The sequence below is a fragment of the Acomys russatus genome, chromosome 10 (assembly GCF_903995435.1).
Source record: "Acomys russatus chromosome 10, mAcoRus1.1, whole genome shotgun sequence".
In the NCBI taxonomy this organism is placed as follows: Eukaryota; Metazoa; Chordata; class Mammalia; order Rodentia; family Muridae; genus Acomys; species Acomys russatus.
In genome coordinates this window covers 60,359,841-60,383,918 of record NC_067146.1, presented here as the reverse complement: position 1 = coordinate 60,383,918, position 24,078 = coordinate 60,359,841, and the positions used below count along the sequence as shown (strand labels likewise).

Sequence of the window (24,078 nt, the reverse complement as noted above, 5' to 3'; positions counted from 1 at the left end):
ATTTGACATATTGTACAGTGTGTAAAGTTATAGTTGTGTTTATGAAATTATGATGATAATCTTGCCTTGTAAGTTCTATATTGAGCAAACTACTTCTCAGTTCTGAACCACAATTTCCTTAATGTAGAAAAATAAATATACTTTCTACCACCTCAAATACCCACTGCTAATAAAGCAGCAAATGGCCAGAGAAGACCAAGGTCAGTTGGTGGGATAGACATTAGGTCCTTGGGCAAACTGACCACAATTTGGCCAAACTTAAAGCACACATCTGGAGGCACAAAGGAACACCTGTCTCTTCTGAAGCGGCTAGGTCATGTTCTCGTTAATAAGTCTGTCTTTCAAAGCCATTTCTTGAGCTGGAAATCGAGGACCTCACTAACATCAACACTGCTGTTTCCTCACCAATATTTGGCCTAGGAAAATAAACTCTTCTTGAAGTAATTAGAAATGTGCTTGTCAAACATTGCAACTGAGCCCAGACTCTGGGTGACCTCTGAAAAGAACAAAAGCTCAAAGGAATTTCCATAAGGTCGTAAATTTGGCAAGAGGGCTGCACAATCTCTGGTAATTAGACTTTTCAACACATTTGGATTTGCTAATTGGATCTAAGTTCTAATTAGACTTTTATGTAAGTAAGAATGACATATCATGGTATGAATTTAATGTGCTTTTACAGTTGAAACCAACAATTATCAAGCTTTTCCAAATTATTTTAATAAGGAAAAACCTGGCTGTGTTGATCGTATTGTGACATCTTCGTCTCTTGCAATATATTGAGCACACTTCAGTTTTCTTAATTAAACACCTTTTGGGAGCTCAAAGAGATGCTTTAGCTTTAATAAGAATCACCTAAGTTGTTTGTTTGTGAGGGAAATTTGCCAGTGTGTTGATGACTTTGAATGCTACAGACAAAACTCGGTAGAAAGAAATAAATCATCATTGGAGGAAATGGTACAAGTAACCAGATGCCCCTATAATCACTCAATTAATCAAATTGTTTTCAAATATAACTAGAGCTGGGTTCCATTTTTACCTTGTGCAATCACAGAACAGTTAATTCTTAGTGTGAGTGCCCATGGAGCTGGCATTGAGAGAAGAGCCTGATACCATCCCCACGGTGCACATACCCTGTTCTCTCACCAGCTCTGTTTCTAGACATGTCCTTCATTAACTGAAGCCTCATCATCTTTTCTTTCCTCCTTTATTTTAACTGAAACTAATCAACTTTTATTCCTTTGACATCTGAAGGTAATAATTTTAGAATTAGTAACCCTCAGATTTGGATACTCCAAGAGGCAATAACAAATGGTTTTCATGGAAGGAGTGTTGGGAAATTAATAGCACTGACCGAAACCCAAATTAGGTTTTTGTGTTCTGTCAATTGTTACACACACACACACACACACACACACACACTTCATTTTATCCCTTACATAAAAGCAGTTGCTCTTCTCTCCATGCAAATTATGTTAAATATTTTAAAGTTCTTTTTCCCTCTAAAAGTAATGTACAATTAAATGACAGCATTAAGGCTCTGAGAGAATTTAAGTTATACAGTAACTCATATATTAGTGAGAAATTCTTCAAGGGTTACATGTACTTTTATTCTTCCAATTAACACATTATGGTGATGGAGTTATTGGTGAATATGTGACTCCTCATTAATTCAGATGTCCTCTAGGAGCCTTGCAAAGAAGGCTGGCTTCTGACATATGCCATCTGATGGTATTTAAAGGCAAGAGATGTCATTTCCAATAGCTTCAGTTGCTGCAAAAAGAGATAAGTTTTTCCCTACCAGTTACTCCATGAGGTATCACACAGATCTCTACAAGGTCAACACATAGGTTACCCAGCTGCTTCTTAGTAAGAAAAGTGACCAAAGATACTTTGCCTTTCAGCTTGGGTGCTGGAATCCTGTCACGGGTCTGAATGGGTCACTGACTGACAAGAAACTGGAGAATAACATGCGGGGCGTGGTTCTACGTGTGGTGACTGTACTGGTAAGCACCATCTTAGCCTTGTAGTCTGAGTCCATAGAGTGTCCTCTGTCTTTCACTGCCTTTTCTTTCATCAACTAATGTCATAATTTAAAAGGAGTTTTTTACACTAATCTTGACTCAGATGTCTAAGACAGCTTCAATGGTCGTGTTATCCAACCTCCCATTTCTGTGACTCTGAATCTGACTTCTATAGGCTGTATTTTTCATTACAGTACTTTTGTTAGGATCTTCCTTAGACCTTTAGGTCTGATGTACTACAGTTTTCTATATATTATGAAAAGCAGAATTCCTCAGACACACATATCACTGCAACAACAGAATGCACATAGAGGTGTCAATAGAGAGATCGTCTACTTGTTTAATAGATGCTTATCTAGCATGGAGGACAGCTTCCTGTCAGTGCTAAAAAATAAAATAGGTACATGCGACTGTCTTTTGTGGCCTCTTCATTCATGATTCTGTGAGTGGGTTTATATATGGAGACATTTGTTACAATTCCAATCACTTGTTGGAAAAGAATCAATAAAATTAACTATTACCATTCTTTAATGCCTTTGGCTAGAGAGGTGATTCAGGGGCTGAGAACGTAGACTGCTCTAGAAGAGACCTGTGTTTGACTTATGACGTCATTTCTGGTGACTCACAGTCACCTGTAGCTCCAGCTTCAGTGGAATCTAATTCCACTAGCCTTCTGGGCACTCGTGCTTCTGCACACCTATATCCACAAAGACCCACACACGTACACATAATTAAAACAGAAAATAGTTTCTTTTTTTAAACGTAGGAAAGGGCCTCTTATAGTCTAATTTAGTTGCAGAATTAGTGAGTGAATGAGATTGTTTGACACACTGACTGATAATAACTGGATGCTCATTACAATTCAGTGCCAGCCGCTAACTGTATATTTGTTTAATATGAGTTAAACAGATTTAAATATAATTTTCCTTGTAAATTACTGAGCCGACTGCAAAAGAAACTCTAAATGAGTAGCCTAGTCTCTGTTCTGGCACATGTATAATTTATTTCTCTGGCACATGTATAATTTATTTCTCGTTGTTGTTTTAATAAGGTTCTCACTTATAATTATTTCACCAGTGTTTTACAACTAAAATATGAATATGCTTATGTTTGAACCTAATTGTGTAGATATCAATTTGCACTTAATAGTTAAAACTTAACAGATAAAAAACAGGCAGTGAAAGTACAAACATCTATTAGTAATCTCTTTGTCTACTGATTATGATGGAAACTCTGTGACAATGACCATAAAACCTAGTGCACAGGCTTTGGTTTTCTTTGAGAAAGGAAATCAAAGTTTAAAGAAAATGAACCAATTAACAAATTAAGTTGTGGAATAAAAAATTATTTAGTAGTTAAGATATTATATACTTGGCCATACACAAGGAGTAGAGAACACACAGAGCCTCTCTTTGGGGTTTGCTTAGAATTTGGCAGGTGGACCCTACATAAGGTGAAACAGCTAAGATTTATTATTGACTATTCATCAGATCCCCTCTGAAGTCCTCTGTACATCTTATCTATTTCAACAATTGCAATAATCACAATGTAAATTATTCTACCTCACAAAAATATGAAGGAGTAAAACAAATCAACCACACGGTGAAAAAAACTGTGAGACTAAACAGAAGACAGAGCAGAGTTGCAATTCAAACCCAGGAAGCCTGGACGCCAGACATTTTAGGTCCTTCCCCTATGCAAGGCATCAGGCTCTCTCCACTCCTGCTGTGATTAGAAAGAGAAGAGACACATCTGCGGGATTCTATTTGACCGGAGAATTGAAAAGTTTAAACTCTGAATGAGGTAAAAGTGAGTTTTATGGGGAGAGCTTCATAGGACCAATCATTTTAAATTCATTTCCAGGCTGAATAAAATGATTTTGTTCATGGCAGACGTGCTTCCTGTGGTGGTAATGCTGCCTAGCCCAGCTTCACCTGTCTGTTTGCTGCAAACTCAGTCTTGCACTGATCCTGAGAGCAGACAACCAGTGACAGGAAGGGAAGTTTGCTTTTCCCGTGGTCTGCAATGAACGTACCAGTGGGGCTCCCAGTTGAATGAGCTTTTATTACTTTTACTGTGCTCACACAGTTTACAGCCAGTGTGTAACAACCACACAGCTTACTCATCCCTTCTTATTTATTTCCTGCATGTTTCTAATGTTATGTGTCTTTGCTAGATCTCTCCATCCAAAATGAGAATCCCACCCCTCTTTTGACCCTGTTAGTCCTAAAGCCCGATGCATTAAATTACCAGGCCATCACAGAACTAGGCCTCTGTCCACAATTGTACTCAAACTAACAATGTGACCACAGCACTAGTCTTCTTTATTGGAAAGACGTTCCCCCCAAAAAGATGAAAAGCCACAGTATAAGTCCCCAGGGGATGATTTTTAACCTTTTATGATATTACAACAGAAACCTAGGCAATTCCACTTACTCACTTTTACCTCTTAGAAAACTTACACCATCAGTTTCAGAGAAGTTATGGAGTTAAGATTCCTTAAATTTTAAAACATCCACTTTTACCATTATTAATGACATTTGACTGATCTGATATAAGCTCTCAAACAAGCATCAAGTAATCTGAGACTTTATTACATGGGCCCTTAGAGGCAGGCAGTAACTATCATAGCCAGGTAGCTCATTGAACAAAATTAAGTAAAGTAACTGTCCCAGGACTGTAAACACTGCTAAAGGACCAACAGGGGTGTTGCATCTCCTGGGCCTGATGGCATAGGGAAGCCCCGGCTTTGGCAGAGCCTGAAGGGGACTTCAGCAGCTAGAACCAGAGCAAAGGATGTAATCCTGAGATTTGTGAATGCTGGGACGAGAAGAGGATTCAGGAAGAGTCACGGCTCAAACCACATCAGGGAAGGAGTACGCTGTAATACAAAACACTGCAGCCTCACTCCCGCTGCTTCACCAGAACTTTCCATTTCCCCACAGTTAAGAAATCAGCCAGGCAGTAGTGATGCACGCCTTTAATCCAAGTATTCAAGAGGCAAAGGCAGGCATATCTCTGTGCGTTCAAGGCCAGCCCAGTCTACATAATGAGTTCCAGGACAGAAATCCTCTTAACCATGTAGCCAAAATGAACAAGATAGTTCCAGCTCAGAGTTCATTTATGGAAACTTTGTTCTCAATCAAACAAGCAAAAAACAAACAAACAAACAAAAAAAACCCAAACTCTTGTTGGTTTAGATTAAATACGTGATCAACTGACCTGGGAGGGTGTCTGCTCCTGGACTGGCAACACAAGGGCATTTTACACAATGATGTCACATATAGATGGCTTTGGTTTCTACCATAAGCAAAGCTACAGAAATGTTTCTTGAAATGGAAGAAATGGAGGTGTGACAGACAGACAGACCCTCTCCCCAGTTTCTCTGATTGTCCCTCTTCTGTGTCTTGCCAGTCAGCATCTATTTCTAACCAGGAATAATAGCAGGTGCTCTGTGTTAGTGCAGTGATGAGGGTGTTCTTCATTCTCTTTTAATGAGCTCAGTTATATTAGTGCAGCGAACCATAAATGACCAATAAGCCATTGGACTTCTTACTTGATTATTTACACTATTTGAAACTTCATTGTGTCACAAGTATAATCCTAAACCTTAGAAACTAATATGGAAAAGCATGAGCAGCCATATAGGAAATACAAAATACCCAAGAAGCACACCAGAATTTGCGTGATGTGTGTTTATTAGTAATTCTTACTTACATGGGTTGATGGGTGTGTGGTCAGGCCTCAGTTCTGGTGAGAAATACCTACAATAAGCTTTCAGGTGCTGGGACAGAAACAAGATACACAGCACACTTGCCTGCAGGAAGCGTCCTCCATCACAACACACCTGCTTTCTGGAAGCTTCCTCTAGCACAGTGGTTCTCACCCTTCTGAGTTCTGCAACCAGTTCCTCATGCTGTGGTGACCCCCAACATGAAATTATTTTCATTGCTACTTCATAATTGCAATTTTGCAATGATTATGACTCATAATGTAAACATCTGTGTTTTCTAATGGTGGTCTTAGGTAACTCCTGTAGTAAGTTCATTCCTCTCCAAAGGGATCGAGACCCACAGGTTGAGAACCACGGCTAGCATGCCACACCTACCTGCAGGCAGCTTCGTTATCCACAGCACATCTGCCTGTAGGATGCTTTCTTCACTGCAGCCAGTCATTCTCTAAAGCTTTCAAAATGTTCTTGAAAAAATATTCTTAGTGAAGTCATCTACATTAAATATGCAATGTAGCACACTCCTTTCTATTTTCCGTAAAATGGTTCAATAAGTGTGTAGAAATGTGTGACTAGATGTTTACTATAAAGATGTAATGATGACTGTTCTGTTTTACAAATTTAAATGCAGTCTTCCATATTTTAGGCTCTCTGAATTAAGATAAATATTTCAGTTGTCATTTGAAAGCCTAATTGACAGTACACTTGTCTTTATCCGTGATGTGAAAATTAATTGCAAGATATACAAATGAAAAAATTTGGATTAAATAGTATGCTTTTATTAAGTGAAGTTTATGAATAGTCCTGGAGTTGAACCCAAAAACACTGGTTAATAAATCTTTATAAAGAGAAAGATCATTTTAGCGGTTACCTTTAATTTGATCAGAATACATTGTATTAATGTATAAAATAATGAAACAATAAATAAAACATACCTTCAGAACAAAAGAAGTAACACCATGAAATGGAGTCAAGTGAAGCAAAAATTGAGTAACACTGTTTAAAACTATTGTTGTGATAATGGAAGGAAATACACAACTGTAGCTAGCGTGTACTAATAACACACAAAGTAACAACCAGGATGCATGTTGAGGGAGGTGTGTTTCCCTAGACATCTTACAGCCAGAAAAGCGGTTTACTCACAGAGGCAACATTGCCACACCTTGCCATCATTCTAAGAGCAAATTCTTTTCCCTAAAATTCTCCATGATTAGTTGCACTTGTTGAAACTGTTTTTAGTGCATCTTGGTTTTCTTGGAATATTACCATATGTTATGTGAGATTAGAATGCGGCACCTTATTATGTATGATTTCGCCAGCTATTGGCTCTGGTTAAAATGAAAAACTTCAAAAAGAACTTGTATGATGAGTATTTCACTGAATCCCCAAAAAAAGGGGAAAAATGGGGAGACACGGGGAGCAAGGGCAGAAGACAGAGGTCACATCCTTTCATAATCTGTTATCAGATATACCTTAATATTCCTACTGACTCCACCAAGACTAGCATCATGTACTATGCTATGAATTTCCTTCCCATTTCTCTGTGCTATTTCACTCAGGTTTCTTTGCAACTCTTTTTCTCACCAGGTATATTTAATAATTCCACTGGTGTTAGACTTCAATATTATGCTGAAAAATAAGACCGGTCGGACAAATGATAATTTTTCATTTAGACTATTTAGAATGTAGAAGCAACTTAATATTTTGTGTAGCAAATTAGGCTATTCTGGTGACCTGAAAAAACCCTAAAGAAGTGTGTATGTGTATGTGTACATATATATGCATGTATACATATATGCTAGTGTGCTAGTGTGGAATGTGTGTCTGTGAATGTGTAAGGGAAGAGGATGGAGTGAAGATATATCTCTATGTAGAACACAGACTCTGGCAGAACAGTTGTATTGAGAATCCTAATGGTAGGCTAGACATGATGGCCACACATGGGATCCCAGCACTGGAGAGGTTACAAGAAGAAGCTCAGAAGTGCCAGGCCACTCTGAGCTACACAGTGAATGCCTGTTTAAAAACAAACTAAAATATCGCAGCACAACAACAAAAGATTTCTAGTTTTGTTTGTTTATGTCTTACATTTATCTATTCCGGGTAATTTTGGGGTGATGGTGGGGAGACAAAGATATGTTGCCAGGTAGTCTTTTTTCTATACGGTGCATCATCCTTTTCTTTTTTCTGTATGGTGCCTCATCCTTGATTCTTTTATTGCATCTTGTAAACCTGGTCACACAACCCAGATGACTTGATGGAGGCCCTCTGATTTAATTTGCCTTTTGAGTAAATGCTCAAGACACATGGTTTTTATTGGTCTTCTCTGGAGAGCATCTAGGTTTCCCAGACTCCCTATAATACACTACCTGGATTTGTTACTTCTCACACAGCCCAAGTTACTAAAAGCTCACCTTCTAGTTTTTTTTTTTTCATATTTCAAAAGATGTTTATATTTTACCTGAGAATCTTTTCTCTTACTTGTCAGAGACAGGGATGTGGTGACTTAGGGGAAGGGGGAGAACACACCAGCCACCCTTTCAGTTGTCTCAGATACCATGCTTAATATACCCCAACTCTGATTTCCTCTAGCTACCCACATATCCACTGATATCTTCACCCCCCTCCCCAGAACCCTCTATATAAAATGCTTACAATAGGCAAGATCAAAGCCGAAGTTAGGAAGAAAAATATGGCCATTGCTAGCGTAGGAGATAGAATCTATTGGGGAAAATGATAACCATAAATACAGTTACTAATGGATAAATAAACGGAGGAGGTTGGGGAAACTGTTGCAGGGATAACTGATGGGAAATACATCTCTTAAAGTGTGAAAGAGCTTTTAGTTTTTATTAGATGCCTCCTAGCAAAATAAACAAAAATCTTTGAGGGTAGAAAATGGAAAGAGAGGACAGCTAAGTGGTTTCACATAAATAAATAAAATCTGAATTTAAACTTGAAACAACATAGTCGTGGAGAATCTCTGCCTTTGAGCAACAAGATTTTTTTTTTTACAAAGTTTATATTTGACCATCAATTTAATATTTTATATCTATGCTCAGCAATGATTACAAAGAACATAATTATTCTCTATTTTCAGAATATTAGGACTATTAAATATTATAACATGGGTGAAAATAGAAAACCATTTAATATTTTTACTGTGCATCCAAACAACTAGTGTTTTTAAAGTCAAAAAAAAAAAAAAAAAAAAAAACCAGAAACTTTAATTCCCAATAGCAGAAATCATTTATGCCATGGGATAGCAGCCCCACCTTTCCTGGGAGGGTACAAATGACGTCAAAGTAGATTTTCATTTAGTCCTAGTCTTCTCTGCCTCCCTTATTTGTACTTCCTTTTCAATAGGTATATTTTACAATTCGTTTTACAATTTTGTAAAAGTATGAACTTATGCATATAGATAGATAATATATTTATATATTAGATAATAGATATATGGATAAAAAAAGAAAAAGAACAAAACAGCACAGTTGTGTAGATTTAGGACCCTCTGAGGAGAAGCAGTTCAGACTGCAGGAAAGGGCTCCCCTCTCTCCTTCTTTTGCAATATGTCTCTTCTGGAATCTTCTAAATACTACCTGCTTATACCACATAGGGGTAAAGAGCAACTTTGTATTTATTTTCATTTAAAGGCATTATGACTGACAAGCACCAAATTTACACTTTCTATAAATACATGAAATTGTGAAGGTAACGTTTAGCCATTTATGTGTATTGGTTAATAGATTTATAGAAGCTGAGAACCCCATTTGAACAACGATTTCCTGTCTGTGCGAGGGTGTGATATAACTGACCACAAAGGTCAAACCTCAGAGAAAAGTATGTGAAAGTATTTTTTCTAATCTTTTAAATGATTTATTTATTTTTATTTTATGTGCGTTGGTGTTTTGGCTGCATGTATGTCTGTGGACGGGTATCAGATCCTCTGCAACTGGAGTTACAGACAGTTGTGAGCTATTATGTGGGTACTGGGAATTGAACACGGGTCACCACATGGAAGAGCCCCTAGTGCTAACTGCTGAGCCATCTCTCCAACCCCATGAAATATTTCTAATTTAAATAAATTTATATTTATGGAATTCAGATGCAGAAACTTACTAATGAAAAGGCAGGAGGGCATACTAGTGACTGTGACGGTGCAGTGAGCCATGGTCACCAAATTAGCTTTTTCAAGAGTCTGTAAAGGACTCTATGGCAGAAAGACGCATGTAAGGACAGGCATGAACTACTGACACACTTAGAAATGCATGAAGGAAGCCCACCCCCAACTAACTCTCCTGCTGCTGGAGTTGGTGCTTCCTAGAGGAAAGAAAACACTGCATGCCCCCAAAGTCCCCAGAAAACATGACCTTCACAATACTTCAGTAAATTCCAAAGTCTCATTGTATTGCATTTGGCTCCAGACTAGCTTCCAGTACATTTGGCATGCTCAGATAACCCCTAACAATAGGCCACTAGCCACTGCCCTGGACATCTCAGCACTGTATCTTTATAGGAGGCACGAGGTGAGCTTGGGCAGTTGGAGAGTCAGCGTTTCCAATATCACAGGGTGAAGCTTTCCCTGCTCTCAACGTTGGAGACTCCTGAAGCCAGGAGTAGCATTAGAAGTTTAGGATGGTGGTGTCAGTTTGACAAAGTGCTACACTTGAACTGTCTAGAGAGTAGGAGATTGGTGGGAGTGGGTGGCAAGCTCCACAGCGCATCTTCCAGCCTCTGGGGACGGGTCCTGTGGAAGAAGCTTGTTTCAGGCTCCAGACAAGAAGGAGAACTCTGGCTATGGAAATTTCCAGCAGGCAGTATAAACTGTGAATTACCAATCGCCATGAAATATAATTAGTTATAAGCAAAATAATACAATGGAAATGTATAGTTCAATAATACAATTAAAAAGACATTTCCCAAGGGCTAGAGATAGGTCAGAAGGTTAAAAGCACAGACTGCCTTTACAGAGGACCCAAGTTCAGTTCCCTACACCCATGTCTGGTGGCTCACAATCAACTATAACTATTAGGGTTTTTGCAGGGATCAGAGGGGCAAGGAATGTCTCAAAGTCACACTATGCAACAGACCTGACAAGAGACATTTATTTGGGGGGTCAGGTGTGTATACAAAGGCTGCCTCTGAGCGAGGGTGGAGGAGAAAAAGAACAGAGCATGAAAGCCTGGGCTTTATAAAGGGGGACAGCACATGTGCATAGGGAGAATACGTGTGGTGACAGTGGAAATAGGTTGCACTGGGCGGTCAGTGATGACGTGGCTGCTGGTGGTGAGTTACTAAAGGAGAGTGAGGAAGTGGGGGGACCTGATCCTGAAAAGTGGGTGATTCTTGGTTTTCTGACATTTCTCCTGACTTACTATAAAGTTGAAATAGGAAGGCATGACTGGTGAGGAAGGAATGGGTGTGGGTGTTCTTTAGACTGGTTCCTGCTGTCTGGGGGTGTCAACATCTTTGGGGGCACTGTTGATTGTCACCATCAGGGCATATTCAGTTGTCGTAAGTCTCCAGCTTTATAGCCAGCAGTTGGTAGCCTATAACAATAACTGACTTACTGTTTGATTAGAGAATTTTTGAATTTGTGTTGGAGAAACAGAGAAGAAATTGACAAAGAGGGGTACAATTAGCGAGAACAAGAAAATGGGAAGGAGAAGTCAGGAAGGGCAATATTCACTTCTATATGCGGTTCTCAAAAGCTCAGAGGCTGGTGGTATTGAGTTGTTCCTTACTTTTTTGGAGGTCTGTTAGAAATTGTTGGATTTTTTTTTTATTACAACTGATTGATTGTCATAGAAGCAGCATTCCTCTCAAAGAAAGAGGCAAAGGCTGCCTTTTTGCAGCTGTAAAAAGATCGAGTCCTTGTCAGTTTTGGAGTACCACCACCATTGAGGAGTCAGTTTGTCCTTGAAGGGTGAGTATGGTTTAGACCATCCGTTAGAGGTCCTCAATGAACTGGGAAGAAAACTGGTGACACAAGATCACAGAGATGGTCAGTCCCACCATCCTGCTAGTAACACCCGCAGTTATTCCCGCAGCAGCCAGAAGGGGCTGGATTTGAAACCTCCCTTTATTATGATGGTCAGCTATTGAGTCTGTAACGGGAATCAGTAGGGGCTCTTCTCCTTTTATCACCCCCAACGTAGAGAACAATCTTCTGGAAACAGGAACAAGGCAGTTGATCTTGGTGTCCTCTAAAACTTATGGAGTTGGGTTAATTTAAGGGAGCAGAATCATGTTGCGGTTGATATGTAGGAAGGAACGTTATTGTGAGGCAGAGGAGCAAAGGGCTTGTGGTGGGATATATGAATCAAATGAAGGAGAGCCTCACATGTAGTGGCTAAAGGGGTTAGAAGAGTTACCTTGAAAGAGTCCTGCCATTTGGAGGAAAAGAGTGAGGGAATATTAATCTGGATTGGAGAGAAGGGTCCGATGCCCAGTGTTGGTTATAGACAGGCTGGAGTGTGGCTGAGGTAGGTAGTGGTCATTACAGTTCCATATAAGGAAGCATAGATGACAACGTAAGGAAGGAGTAGGTTGTCTGGGGGAAGTGAGGGTTTGAGTGAAAATTGGGAGAGTCATGTGTACATAAGCTAAAATGGCAAGATGGAAAGACAGGCCAGTGGTAGGAGCTTAACACAATCCAGGTGAAGTTCTTATGAGAGTTTGACAAGGGTGTTTTTAAGGAGCTGTCAGTTCATTCTATCTTTCCTGAGGACTGGGGAAGGAAAAGAATATGGAAATGCCAAGAGATGTTCAGGGCTTTGGAAATGTGGGAAGTGAATTCAGGGCAATTATCTGAGTGGAGGAAGGTGGAGATTCCAAACTGGGAAATGATCCCCTGGGGGAGGAGATCAAGACTGTCTGAGCTCTTTTGTTGATGGTGGGGAATGCCTCCACCCACCACGAGGTGTCCACCAAGACCAGAAGGTACTTACCAAATTTGACTGTCGTCATGTTGATAAAGGCAAGTTGCCAGTCAGTTGCAGGGAGAGAATCTCTAGCAAAGTGATGAGAAAAAGGGGTCTGTAATACCTGGAGTTGGGGGCTGGAGAGATGGCTCAGAGGTTAGGAGCACTGGTTGCTCTTCCAAAGGTCTTGAGTTCAATTCCCAGCTAACCACATGGTGGCTCACAACCATCTATAGTGAGATCTGGTGCTCTCTTCTAGTGCACAGGCATACATGCAGGCAGATCACTGTATATATAATAAATAAATAAATCTATTTAAAAAAAACTGAAGTTGAGGTCTGACCTTTGACAGATTTTACAAGAGGCAGTAATAGACCTTAATAAATGCAAATCATCAGAGAAAGGCTGCAGGTGGGTCTTAATGAAGTGAGAAAGGCTTGGATATTAGGATGGAAAGACGGTGTAGGGAAGACAGAATTTTTCAAGTGTCAGGGGATGATAGTGAGGATGTGAGTTGTAATACAAGGATGTCCTGCAGTGAGTAAGATGGGTTTGGGACTCTTAAGGTCAGCAGTTCTTGCCACCTCATCAGCTCAGTTATTTTCCACAGAGATGTTAAAATTGTCAGTATGGTAGGACCAGTAGTGGACACATCCTATAGCTACGGGGAGGTGGGAAGCTTTTAGCATGGCTGTGATTTGGCCTGGGTTGGTCATTGATCCTCCTTGTGTTGTAAGTAGCTTGTACTCTTCCCAGGTAGCAGGACAGGAGGATATGAAATGCATATTAGGAATCTGTGTAGGTGTTTAGGAATTACCATTGTGCCAATAAGAAGCCATGGGTGGGAGTGATTAGTTCAGCCTGTTGATTAGTGGTGTGGACAGGGAGGTTCTATGCCCAAGCCACCTCAGTATCTGACACTATGGTGTAGCCAGCTTTTCGGGCTCCCTCATGTAAAATGGAGTTGCTGTCTGTGTACCAGATATAGATGGCCTGAGGCAGTGCGCCTTCCTGTATGTGAGAGGGTGGGGCACTAGTTCCTCTAGGATTTTAATGCAAGAATAAGAGGGGGAGTGGTTTGTGTTTGGCCAGGGAAGAAATTTTGAGATGTTGAGGGGTGGACATGATTGAAAAGTAAGTGTGGCATCTCTTGCTGGTGCTACCTGGGAAGAGAACCCAAGAGGGAGGGAGAATTTGCAAGCCTTAATATGGTAAGAGGTGGGGCAGGTTATGGAAGGAGAAAGTAACTCAAAAGTTCATTTGGTTTTTTGTTTGTTTGTTTTTTGTTTTTTGTTTTTTGTTTTTTTGATTCATGAATAAAGTACATATGCAGGGTGGCCATATCTGAGTGGTAAGGTCTACTGTTCTTATCAGGCATGCCACTAGTCCAAATAAAGGTCCCAATTGGTGGCCTAGGACCCTGAGGTCATATCCCTCGTTTTTGTTTTGTTTTGTTTTGTTTTTTAATAACATGGACTGAAAAGGGACTAGTGTGGTGTGGTAGCTGTAGGTCAAGGGCCCAAAGGAGGGCCTGTTGAAGCTTCTGAAAAGGCTTTGTAATGAGTGTGAGAAGAGGTTTATGTGAGGGTTGGGGCCAGCCTCAAATAGGGGCTCAGTAAGGAGGGAAAAGGAGGTGATCCAAGAGCATAAGAAGCCAGTTACTCCTAGGGATGATAAAAATCTGCTCTTTCATAGAGGGGACTGTGAGGGACTGGATTAGGTATTTTCAATTCAAGGTAATATCTTTGTGGGTTTGGGTGATGGTTAGTCCCAAGTAGCTGACCCGAGGGGTAGATAGTTGGACCTTAGACAGTAAAACTCTATAGCCAAGATGGACAAGAAATTCAGAAGAGCAGAGGTATCAGATTAGCTATTATAGGGATGGATTGCAGAAAATATTATCTACATATTTTTTAAGTTTAGATTTGGGGAGAGACAAAGTGACATCAGAAGCCAGGGCTGTCCCAGAAGCCTTGGAGTAGGATAGTCCAGGTGCATGGGTAGAGAGGTGGTTATGAGGGTCAGTCCAAGTGAAAGCAAAGATGTTTTGTCACTGGATGTCAAGGGGGATAGAGAAGGAGTCCTTGAGGTTCAAGACTGAGAAATGGGAGGACTTGGAGGGATTAGTGGGAGAAAAAGTGTGTAAGAAGAAAACAGGGTGTAGGAAGACCACTACAGAATTGATGAGCCAGAGATCTTGAACCAAGGGGTAGGCACCATTTGAACTGTAGGTACAGGAGTGTTACATGGGGAAAGTGTGGGGCCAAGTTTTTTTTTTTCCTTAGGAGGTCAGAGAAGATAGGCTTAAGTCCCCTGAGGCTCTGGAGCGAGGGTGGGTACTGGGCTACCGTGATGTACTGGGTAAGGTCCTGTAATTGTATGACAATGAGGTAATGGTGTTTAGCAACAGAGGGATTCAGGGCATCCTTGACTTGGTGATCTACCTGAGAAGCTGGCAAAGGAAATGACATATTGGAACCAGTAGGTTGGGATGTTAGTAGGGGAAGGGCTGTTGGCAAGCTTGGGGTTAGGGCAATGGGAGAAGCAAAGGAAATAGAGAGAGGCTCCCACTTTGTCTAGAAAATACCTTCTCAATAAGTGCACAGCACAGGTTAACACCACCAGGAAAGAATGAATGAGATGAACATCCCTGAAAATGTAATTGACTGGCAAGGTTGGTAAGACTGTCTCCCTAACTTGGTGATAGGGAAACAAGGAGAGATACGTCCTCTAAACTCTGTTAGGATCAAGTAAGTGGCCTTGGAATCCAGGGGGAAAGAGAAGGGTCACCCTGATAGCATGATGACTACCTGGGCCTTCTTGTTGAAGATGAAAGTCATCAGGACCAGGATCTGGGTATGATGTCCCACACTCCAAGGGGCATGAGTGCAGTGAACAGTCCAGTATCCCTCTTGATGGCACTTTAGACATCTCTGGGATGGTCAGCAGGGGTTAATCTGGGGTCCAGCCCTGTGACAATTATTAGAATGATCAAAGAGTAGTGGAAGGATCGTTTTTTTTTTTTCAAACTTTATAGCTAGAAGGAGCTCAATATGAGAATACAAAGAAGAGAGGGAAGGCTTAGAGTAAAGGCAAGAGAAAGCTTGGGCATAGAGAACCTCTCTCCATATCCCCAATAGCTGGCAGTAATTGTAAAGTCTCAGATAATATTGCAATTTAGTTGCTGCAGGATGGCCATTTTCATTGATTAGCTAAGGAATATTGAGGCTAGACTGGACTATTAAGGTGCCAAGTTTAGAGGCACTTAAGTCAGATGCAAGGTGGAGGGGTCAGAGGTTCACCAAGAGGTATCTCAAAAGGGAGCCAGTAGGTATGTATGACACTGTTCCCATGGATAAGAAAGAGGGAAATGAGCTAGGCCTAAAGTCCAAGTCATCCCCAGGACAAGGGCAGGACCAAAGTGGAAAACATAGCCTTTCAGTGGATCATCAACACACTAAACATTGGTCAAGGGCTAATGTTCCCAGGAGACTCAGTGCCTGATACCAGGGCTTACCAAAGGCAAAAACCAAACTTAAGAACAAACCCTCACTCAAGGGAAAGTATCAGAGGTGGGGTGGGTAAAGAGAGTCAACCATAGTCTTAAAGACTGTGGTTAGGGATACCTCTACCTCCAAGAATACCAAAGAGGTGCTGGTTGCTCAACAGTCCCTCCTGTGGATCCAGGGAAGGATTTACCCTGACCAAAGGCAAAATTTACCAATTGCTGCTAGTGGATGGTGTGCCAAGCAATCATTGAGCCAGAATGTGAGTCTGTTACAGGTGTGCTGGAGGTAAGTTATAGGCCTAAGCCCTAATACTGCTTAGACCTCCAAAGGGTAGAGTTCAGGCACCAGGATATTCTACTGAGTCTTGGCACAAACGTTAGGATTTTCATGGTGATCAGACGATCAAGGAGAACCAAAAAGCCTCACCATGCAACAGACCTTCTAAGGGAGATTTATTGGGTGTGCAGGGGAGGTGTACACAAAGACTGCCTCTGAATGAGAATGGAAGAGAAAAGAGTAAGCTGTGAAGGCTGGGATTTATAAAATACATTGGGTACATGCGTAAGGACAATACTTGTGGTGAAAGTGGAAATGTGCTTAATTTGGTGGCTGGTGATACCATGGCCACTGGTGCTAAGTTACTGAAGGCAGGTTGCTGTGGGTGGGGGTGGTGATTCTTGAATGCATGTGGTTTTTGTTTTTCCAGCAGTAAATTTAGTTCCCTTGCATCCAACAGCTGTTTAATCTCCATAAGCACCCATACTCAAATGTGTATACCTACACCCAGACACACAATAACTATAATTAAAAAGTAACATTTTTCAAAAAGATAGTTCCTGGAAGAATTCCATATTTAGGATGTCATTACTGAACACTCTAAGGACCAGTTCAAAAATTAAATAAGCTGATCCAAACTGAGCAGAAGAAAGAAAATAGCACTAACAATTCTCCAAAAATACTCTCAAATCATATAACAGGTAAAAGGTTCATATTTAGTATATATAAAGGGAAAGTGCAATTCAACAAAGAAAAAGAAACCGGTCAGATATGACCAAAGAAACTAGATAACTCTCTCAAGAGATACAGCCTATAAACATGTTAAACATACTCAACATCATTTGACAGCATAAAAATACAAACCAGAACCACAGAGAACTACCCCAGACCACTCAGGTCACAAATCTTGGCTGTCAACTTGACTGTGCATTGAGTCAACTAAACCTCACACAGATGGGAATGCCTGTGAGTGGATTTCTTGTTTGGACCATTTGAGATAGGAAGACCCATCCAAAGTCTGGGCACATGGAGGGAGGAAACCTTTGCTTTTTGCCTGTGTGCCTTCACACTCTTGCTGACAAGTTTATCCATCATCCTTCTGTGGTATTAGTGCCTACTTCTTTAGGATTCCAATGTAGATTAAGACCTGGCAATTCCCCAGAAATCCTCTAGGACTACATCACCAAACTAGGACTGCTGAGAGATCCAGCCTCCTGGACTGAACAAGTACTGAACTCTTGGACTGTTGGACTATCTGAACTACAGCCTGTAAGCCACTCTAGTAAATTCACCTATCAGTTCTGTTCCTTGTGAGAAGCAGTTCTCAGGCTTCCTAATGTTGTGGCCATTTAGTGTAGTTCCTCATGTTGTAGTGACCCCTGCTATAAAATAATTTTGGTTACTACTTTATAACCATAATTTTGCCACTGTTATGAATAGTAATGTAAATATATGTTTTCTAATGGAACCCAAGGGGTTGCAACCCTAGTATCGATACTATTCAAGCTATTCCGAAAGATAGAAATGGATGGAATATTCCCAAATTCATTCTATGAGGCCACAGTCACATTGATACCTAAACCTCACAAAGACCCAACACAAAAAGAGAATTTCAGACCAATTTCTCTTATGAACATTGATGCAAAAATACTCAACAAAATACTGGCAAAGCGAATACAACAGCATATCAAAGACATCATTCACCATGACCAGGTAGGCTTCATTCCAGGCATGCAGGGATGGTTTAAATTCGGAAATCCATCAATGTAATCCACCATATAAACAAACTGAAAGAGAAAAACCACATGATCATCTCTTTAGATGCAGAAAAAGCATTTGACAAAATCCAACACCCATTTACGTTTAAAGTTCTGGAGGGAGCGGCAATACAAGTCACTTATCTAAACATAATAAAGGCTATATACAGCAAACCAATGGCCAACATTAAATTAAATGGGGAGATACTCAAGGAAATTCCTCTAAAATCGGGGACCAGACAAGGCTGCCCACTTTCCCCATATCTCTTCAATATAGTTCTTGAAGTTCTAGCCAGAGCAATAAGACATCAAAAGGAGATCAAGGGTATCCAAATGGGAAAGGAAGAAGGCAAATTATCCCTATTTGCAGATGATATGATAGTGTATATAAGTGACCCCCAAAATTCCACCAGAGAACTCCTACAGCTGATAAACACCTTCAGCAAATTGGCAGGATACAAAATAAACTCAAAAAAGTCAGTAGCTTTCCTATATACAAATGAAAAACAGGCAGAGGAAGAAATTAGGAAAATTACTACCTTCACGATAGCCACAGAAATATAAAATATCTAGGAATAACCCTAACCAAGCAAGTGAAGGACCTATTTGAAAAAAACTTTAAATCTCTGAGGAAAGAGATTGAAATTGACATCAGAAGATGGTGAGATCTACCTTGTTCGTGGATCGGGAGAATTAACATAGTAAAAATGGCCATCTTACCAAAAGCAATTTACAGATTCAATGCAATCTCTATCAGAATACCTACAAAATATTTTGAAGATATTGAAAGAACAATTCTCAACTTCATATGGAGAAACAAAAAGCCCAGAATAGCAAAAACAATCCTATACAATAAAAGATCCTCTGGAGAAATCTCCATACCTGATCTCAAGCTGTACTATAGAGCAACAGTAATTAAAACAGCATGATACTGGCACAGCAATAGGCTAGTGGATCAATGGAATCAAACTGAAGACCCAGAGATAAATCCACACACATTTGGTCACTTGATTTTTTGACAAAGAAGCCAAATCCATTCAATGGAAAAACGACAGCATCTTCAACAAATGGTGCTGGTCTAACTGGATGTCTACATGTAGAAAAATGCAATTAGACCCCTATTTGTCACCATGCACAAAACTCAAGTCCAAGTGGATTGAAGACCTCAACCTAAAACCAGAGACATTAATCCAGTTAGAGGAAAAAGTGGGGAAGAGTCTGGAACACGTAGGCACAGGAGACAACTTCCTGAACAGACACCAACAGCCCAGGCCTTAACGTCAACAATTAATAAATGGGACCTCATGAGGCTGAGAAGCTTCTGTAAGGCAGGTGACACTGTCAAGAGAACAAAGCAACAGCCTACAGACTGGGAAAAGATCTTCACCAACCCTTCATCTGACAAAGGTCTAATATCCAAAATATATAAAGAACTCAAGAAAGTAAACACCACCAAACCAAATAACCCAATAGAGAAATGGGGCTCAGAACTAAACAGAGAATTCTCAACAGAAGAATATCAAATGGCTGAGAAACACTTAAAGAAATGCTCAACCTCCTTAGTCATCAGAGAAATGCAAATCAAAACGACACTGAGATTCCATCTTACACCCATCAGAATGGCTAAGATCAATAACTCAACTGACACCACATGCTGGCAAGGATGTGGAGAAAGAGGAACACTCCTCCTTTGCTGGTGGGAATGCAAACTAGTACAACCACTTTGGAAATCTGTCTGGTGCTTTCTCAGAAAAATGAGAATAGGTCTTCCTCAAGACCCAGCTATTCCACTCCTTGGAATATACCCAGAAGATGCATTACCACACAACAGGCACATATGCTCAACCATGTTCATAGCTGCCTTATTCATAATAGCCAGAACATGGAAACAACCTAAGTGTCCCTCAGTAGAAGAATGGATAAAGAAACTGTGGTACATATACACTATGGAATACTACTCAGCTATTAAAAACAAGGGATTCCCGAAATTTGTGGACAAATGGATTGAACTAGAAACTATCATAATGAGTGAGTTCACTCAGAAGCAGAAAAGAGTTAAATGGTATATACTCACTTATATCGAGACACTAGTCCAAGGGGTACGTCCCCATGAAAAACTTTACCTACCAGGAAAGTGAGTCAGAGGGGAGGACATCCTATTGAGACTTTAGGTGTGAGAAGCCTGGGAGAATGAGGAAATAGAAGGATCCAGAGGGTCCTGGAGAACTACAGATGGGTCTGGGCCCTGGGGTCCTCCTCAAACTATGGCACCAGCCAAGGAAAATATAGGCAGTAAACTTCGAACCCCTAAGCAAACTAGCCGATGGACAGGACATTCTCCACCGTTAAGTGGAGAAGGAGATCTGACTTTCATACAAACTCTGGTGCCCCATATTTGACCATGTCCCTTGGATGGGGAGGCCTGATGGCACTCAGAGGAAGGATAGTAGGTTACCAAGAAGAGACTCGATACCCTATGAGCATATACAGGGGGAGGAGGTCCCCCTCAGTCACAGACATAGGAGAGGGGGTTAGGGGGGAAGCGGGAGGGAGGGAGGAATGGGAGGATACAAGGGATGGGCTAACAACTGAGATGTAATTTGAATAAATTAATAATAAAAAAAGGAAAAAAAAAGAGAATTGCTTTAGAGAACAGTGACTAATCCAGCAACTATGGTACCATTACCCACCAGGAGACAGAACAACTAGTATTGATAAGGGTGTAAGAATTTGGAGTCCTCAAACAGCACTGTAAGAAAATAAAATGACACAGGCACTTGAGAAAACTATGTGGCAGTTCCTCAAATTACTAAGCATGCAGTTTCCACATACTTTAACCGTTCTGCGATAGATATTACTTTAACAAAAAATTAAAATAAATTCTCTTGTATAACCCTGAACACAAATCTTTATGCCAGTACTACTGATAGCAGCCTAAACCAGAAACATTTAAAATGTCTGTTAACTGATGCATGGACAAATGAAATATGTGATACCCAAAAGTGATATTTTATTTGGCAATATAATTAAATTCCATACTTATAACACAGAACAACCTTGAACATATGCTATATGAAATAAGCCAGTCACTACAGATTACATGGACTATTTAATATTCCACTTATAAAAAATGTCCAGAAGAAACAAAGCTATAGGGACAGAAAGAAGATGGGTGATGTGCCCATTGCTGGGGAGACGAGATGGGAATCGTACAACTACAGATTTCTTTTGGAGAGTATCAGTGTGGCCAAACTGTTTGGAAGAATGATTGCACCCATGTATGGACTTACTAGTGTCACTTGTCTGTCCATTGGATAGGTAAGCTGTATGCCGTATCAACTATATCTGGGTAGAAAGCTCTTTCAAAGAGACTGTACTGCCATACAGCCTATGTTTAAGTCCCCTGGGTCTTAATTATTAATTTAGATTAAGTGCTGAGTTATTTTATGCTACTTTGCTTTTTGAGATTAGGTCTTATGAATCCCAAGGTGACTCTGAACTGAGAATAACCCAGAACATTTTACCATTCCACTTCCACGTCCCAGGTATTGTGATTATAGGCGTGTGTCACTATGCCTGGCTTTACGTGGTATTGGGGATTGAACAGACAGCTTCCTGAATGCTAGGCTAGCAGTACACTGATGGAACCCTATCCCCAGCTCTAATACTGTATGATTTCTTTTTCTATCTGTAAAAGGGAAATAATACTTTCTATCAGCACTTGATCATTGAAGTAATAAACTTCTGTGAATGTTAAAGGTCCATCCAAAGAAGAGATATATAATGTTCATGTTTTGCACACAGCATTAATAGAGAACATACAAGAATAATCTAATTCATAGTATGTTAGTGGTCAAGGCTTAAAGGAGGACCCTTAACCAGCTTGAAGATGAGCAGGGATATTTTTTTTCAAAGTACAGATAAAAGAAAAAGATACACTGTAACAACAGGAGTACATACAGTGCTACATGTATGCAGAAATCCATCAGGAATTTAATGTGTATCCAGTATAAAGTGGTACATCATCTGAAGAATGTAAAATTGAAATGATAAATTTAACACCTGCATATGGGATATTTCCTTTTAAGCACTTTGACAGAGATGACTCAATATAAAATGTATTTGTGAAGATGAACACAGAATTGCATAATAATAAAAGTGATATTTTCCAACAAGTTAGGCACATCACTGCTACAATTCTAATCTAACCTGGAATTCAAACAGACATGGCTCATTTTTTTTTATTGCTGAATCAATGTAATCAGTAGTCATGGCGCTATGGGCTTTGTTTTATCTGTGATACAGATTGTTCCCATATTATGTGAGAGAAAAATGGGAAAATGTGATTGTCATAAACAGACACTTGAGGAAAAATGGTCTATGCAGATGATGTAATTTATAGCAACGCCAGAATAGGGGTTCATTCACATCGATACTGACTGAATAACATCATCATGAGGATTGATATGCAACAATGCTACAGCAATTTCCTATTCTGATTCATATCAATTCACTTCAGTTCTTAAGATGGTAGCTATCATGCAGATGTGTTAGTATTGCTGTTGCCCATAAGGTCACTGTACATGACCCTGTGTGGTCAACGAAACCAGATTTCTTAAAATAAGCAATGAGAAACTGTATTGAGAATGGATAATAATAATTTACCTTTGAAACACAGACTTACTACTTGTCTGTGGAAATTTAGAGAGTGACAGAGTCATTTGCAAATTCAAAGATGTAAAAACAGTTGGTGTGATTTCTGTGATATTCTAGCCAGAGTCATTTGGACTATATTATATGTTGCTTTGGAAACTGTAATGTGCCATTATGTCTGAAAGAAAATTGAATGTTCAGGTGACTTTGAAGCTGAGTGGTCATTTGGTAATGGAGTAGTGCCAGCATGGCCACAACACAACAGCTCATCACAAAACACCTCAGATAAGACATTGGTACAAACAATGGAACTTGGAAGGCTGTTGTGTTGCTTTGTAGAATCATAAAGGACTAGGTCACAAATTAGTAGCTGTTAGGGTTGAGAAATAATTTCTTGAGAGCTAATTTACTAATTCCTCTTGTCCTTGGCACTTAAGTATCTCTATTTCTTAATTGAAGCTTCAAGATTTTATTTTTCATTTTGTCAATATAGATGTTTTACAGCTACTGAGTAATTTCATCCGGTTACATAAATACTGTTTCCCTGTGTCTAAGTCTTGCCATCGATGAAGGACTATCCACAGTTAAAGCTGCCAGTAAACAGCGTGAAGGCTTAGCAAACTGCACAAAAGACAACAGAACCAAAACCTTTCAGGGACTCAACAGTTGGTGATAGACTGATTCTTAAGACGCTGGGACAGCTAAAAGACAATGCCAAGAATTTTCCCAGCTTTCAACTTCTGGCAGCTTCGTAAGGATGCTCAGGTGGATGGCAGTTTAGTGAAATTTTTCCAGAAAAATGTAAACTTTAGGCAAGACAGTTTTCCTTGTACCTTCTGAACACTTAATATTTTCATTTATGAAATAAACTATAATAAACAGATTAATGAGAAAGACATGCAATATACAGGGGGAGGAGGTGCCCTCAGTCACAGTCATAGGGGAGAGGAGTAGGGGAAAATGGGAGGGAGGGAGGAATGAGAGGATACAAGGGGTGGGATAACAATTGAGATGTAATATGAATAAATTAATAAAATATATTAAAAAAGAAAGACATGCAAATTAATTGCATACACATGGGAGCCATACAAAGTGGTACATGAAATGCAAGAGCCAAAATGATTACAGTTTAAATAAAATTCAGAGTTATAGAAGAAAATAGCGGCTGATGATTCTGAAAGGAAGTGGTGACAGGTTCCTGCCTTGGTG

At 40.0% G+C, this 24,078-nt stretch overlaps 1 protein-coding gene across 2 annotated transcripts in view; it reads left to right on the top strand.

Moving 5' to 3' along the window:
• The window catches only part of Grid2 (glutamate ionotropic receptor delta type subunit 2), a 1,403,143-nt gene that overhangs the window by 979,365 nt on the left and 399,700 nt on the right, over positions 1 to 24,078 (top strand). For both annotated transcript variants that reach the window (XM_051152254.1, XM_051152253.1), the window contains exon 9: positions 1,902 to 2,003. In XM_051152254.1, coding sequence (XP_051008211.1) covers positions 1,902 to 2,003 — 102 coding nt within the window. The remainder of the gene's footprint in view (positions 1 to 1,901; positions 2,004 to 24,078) is intronic.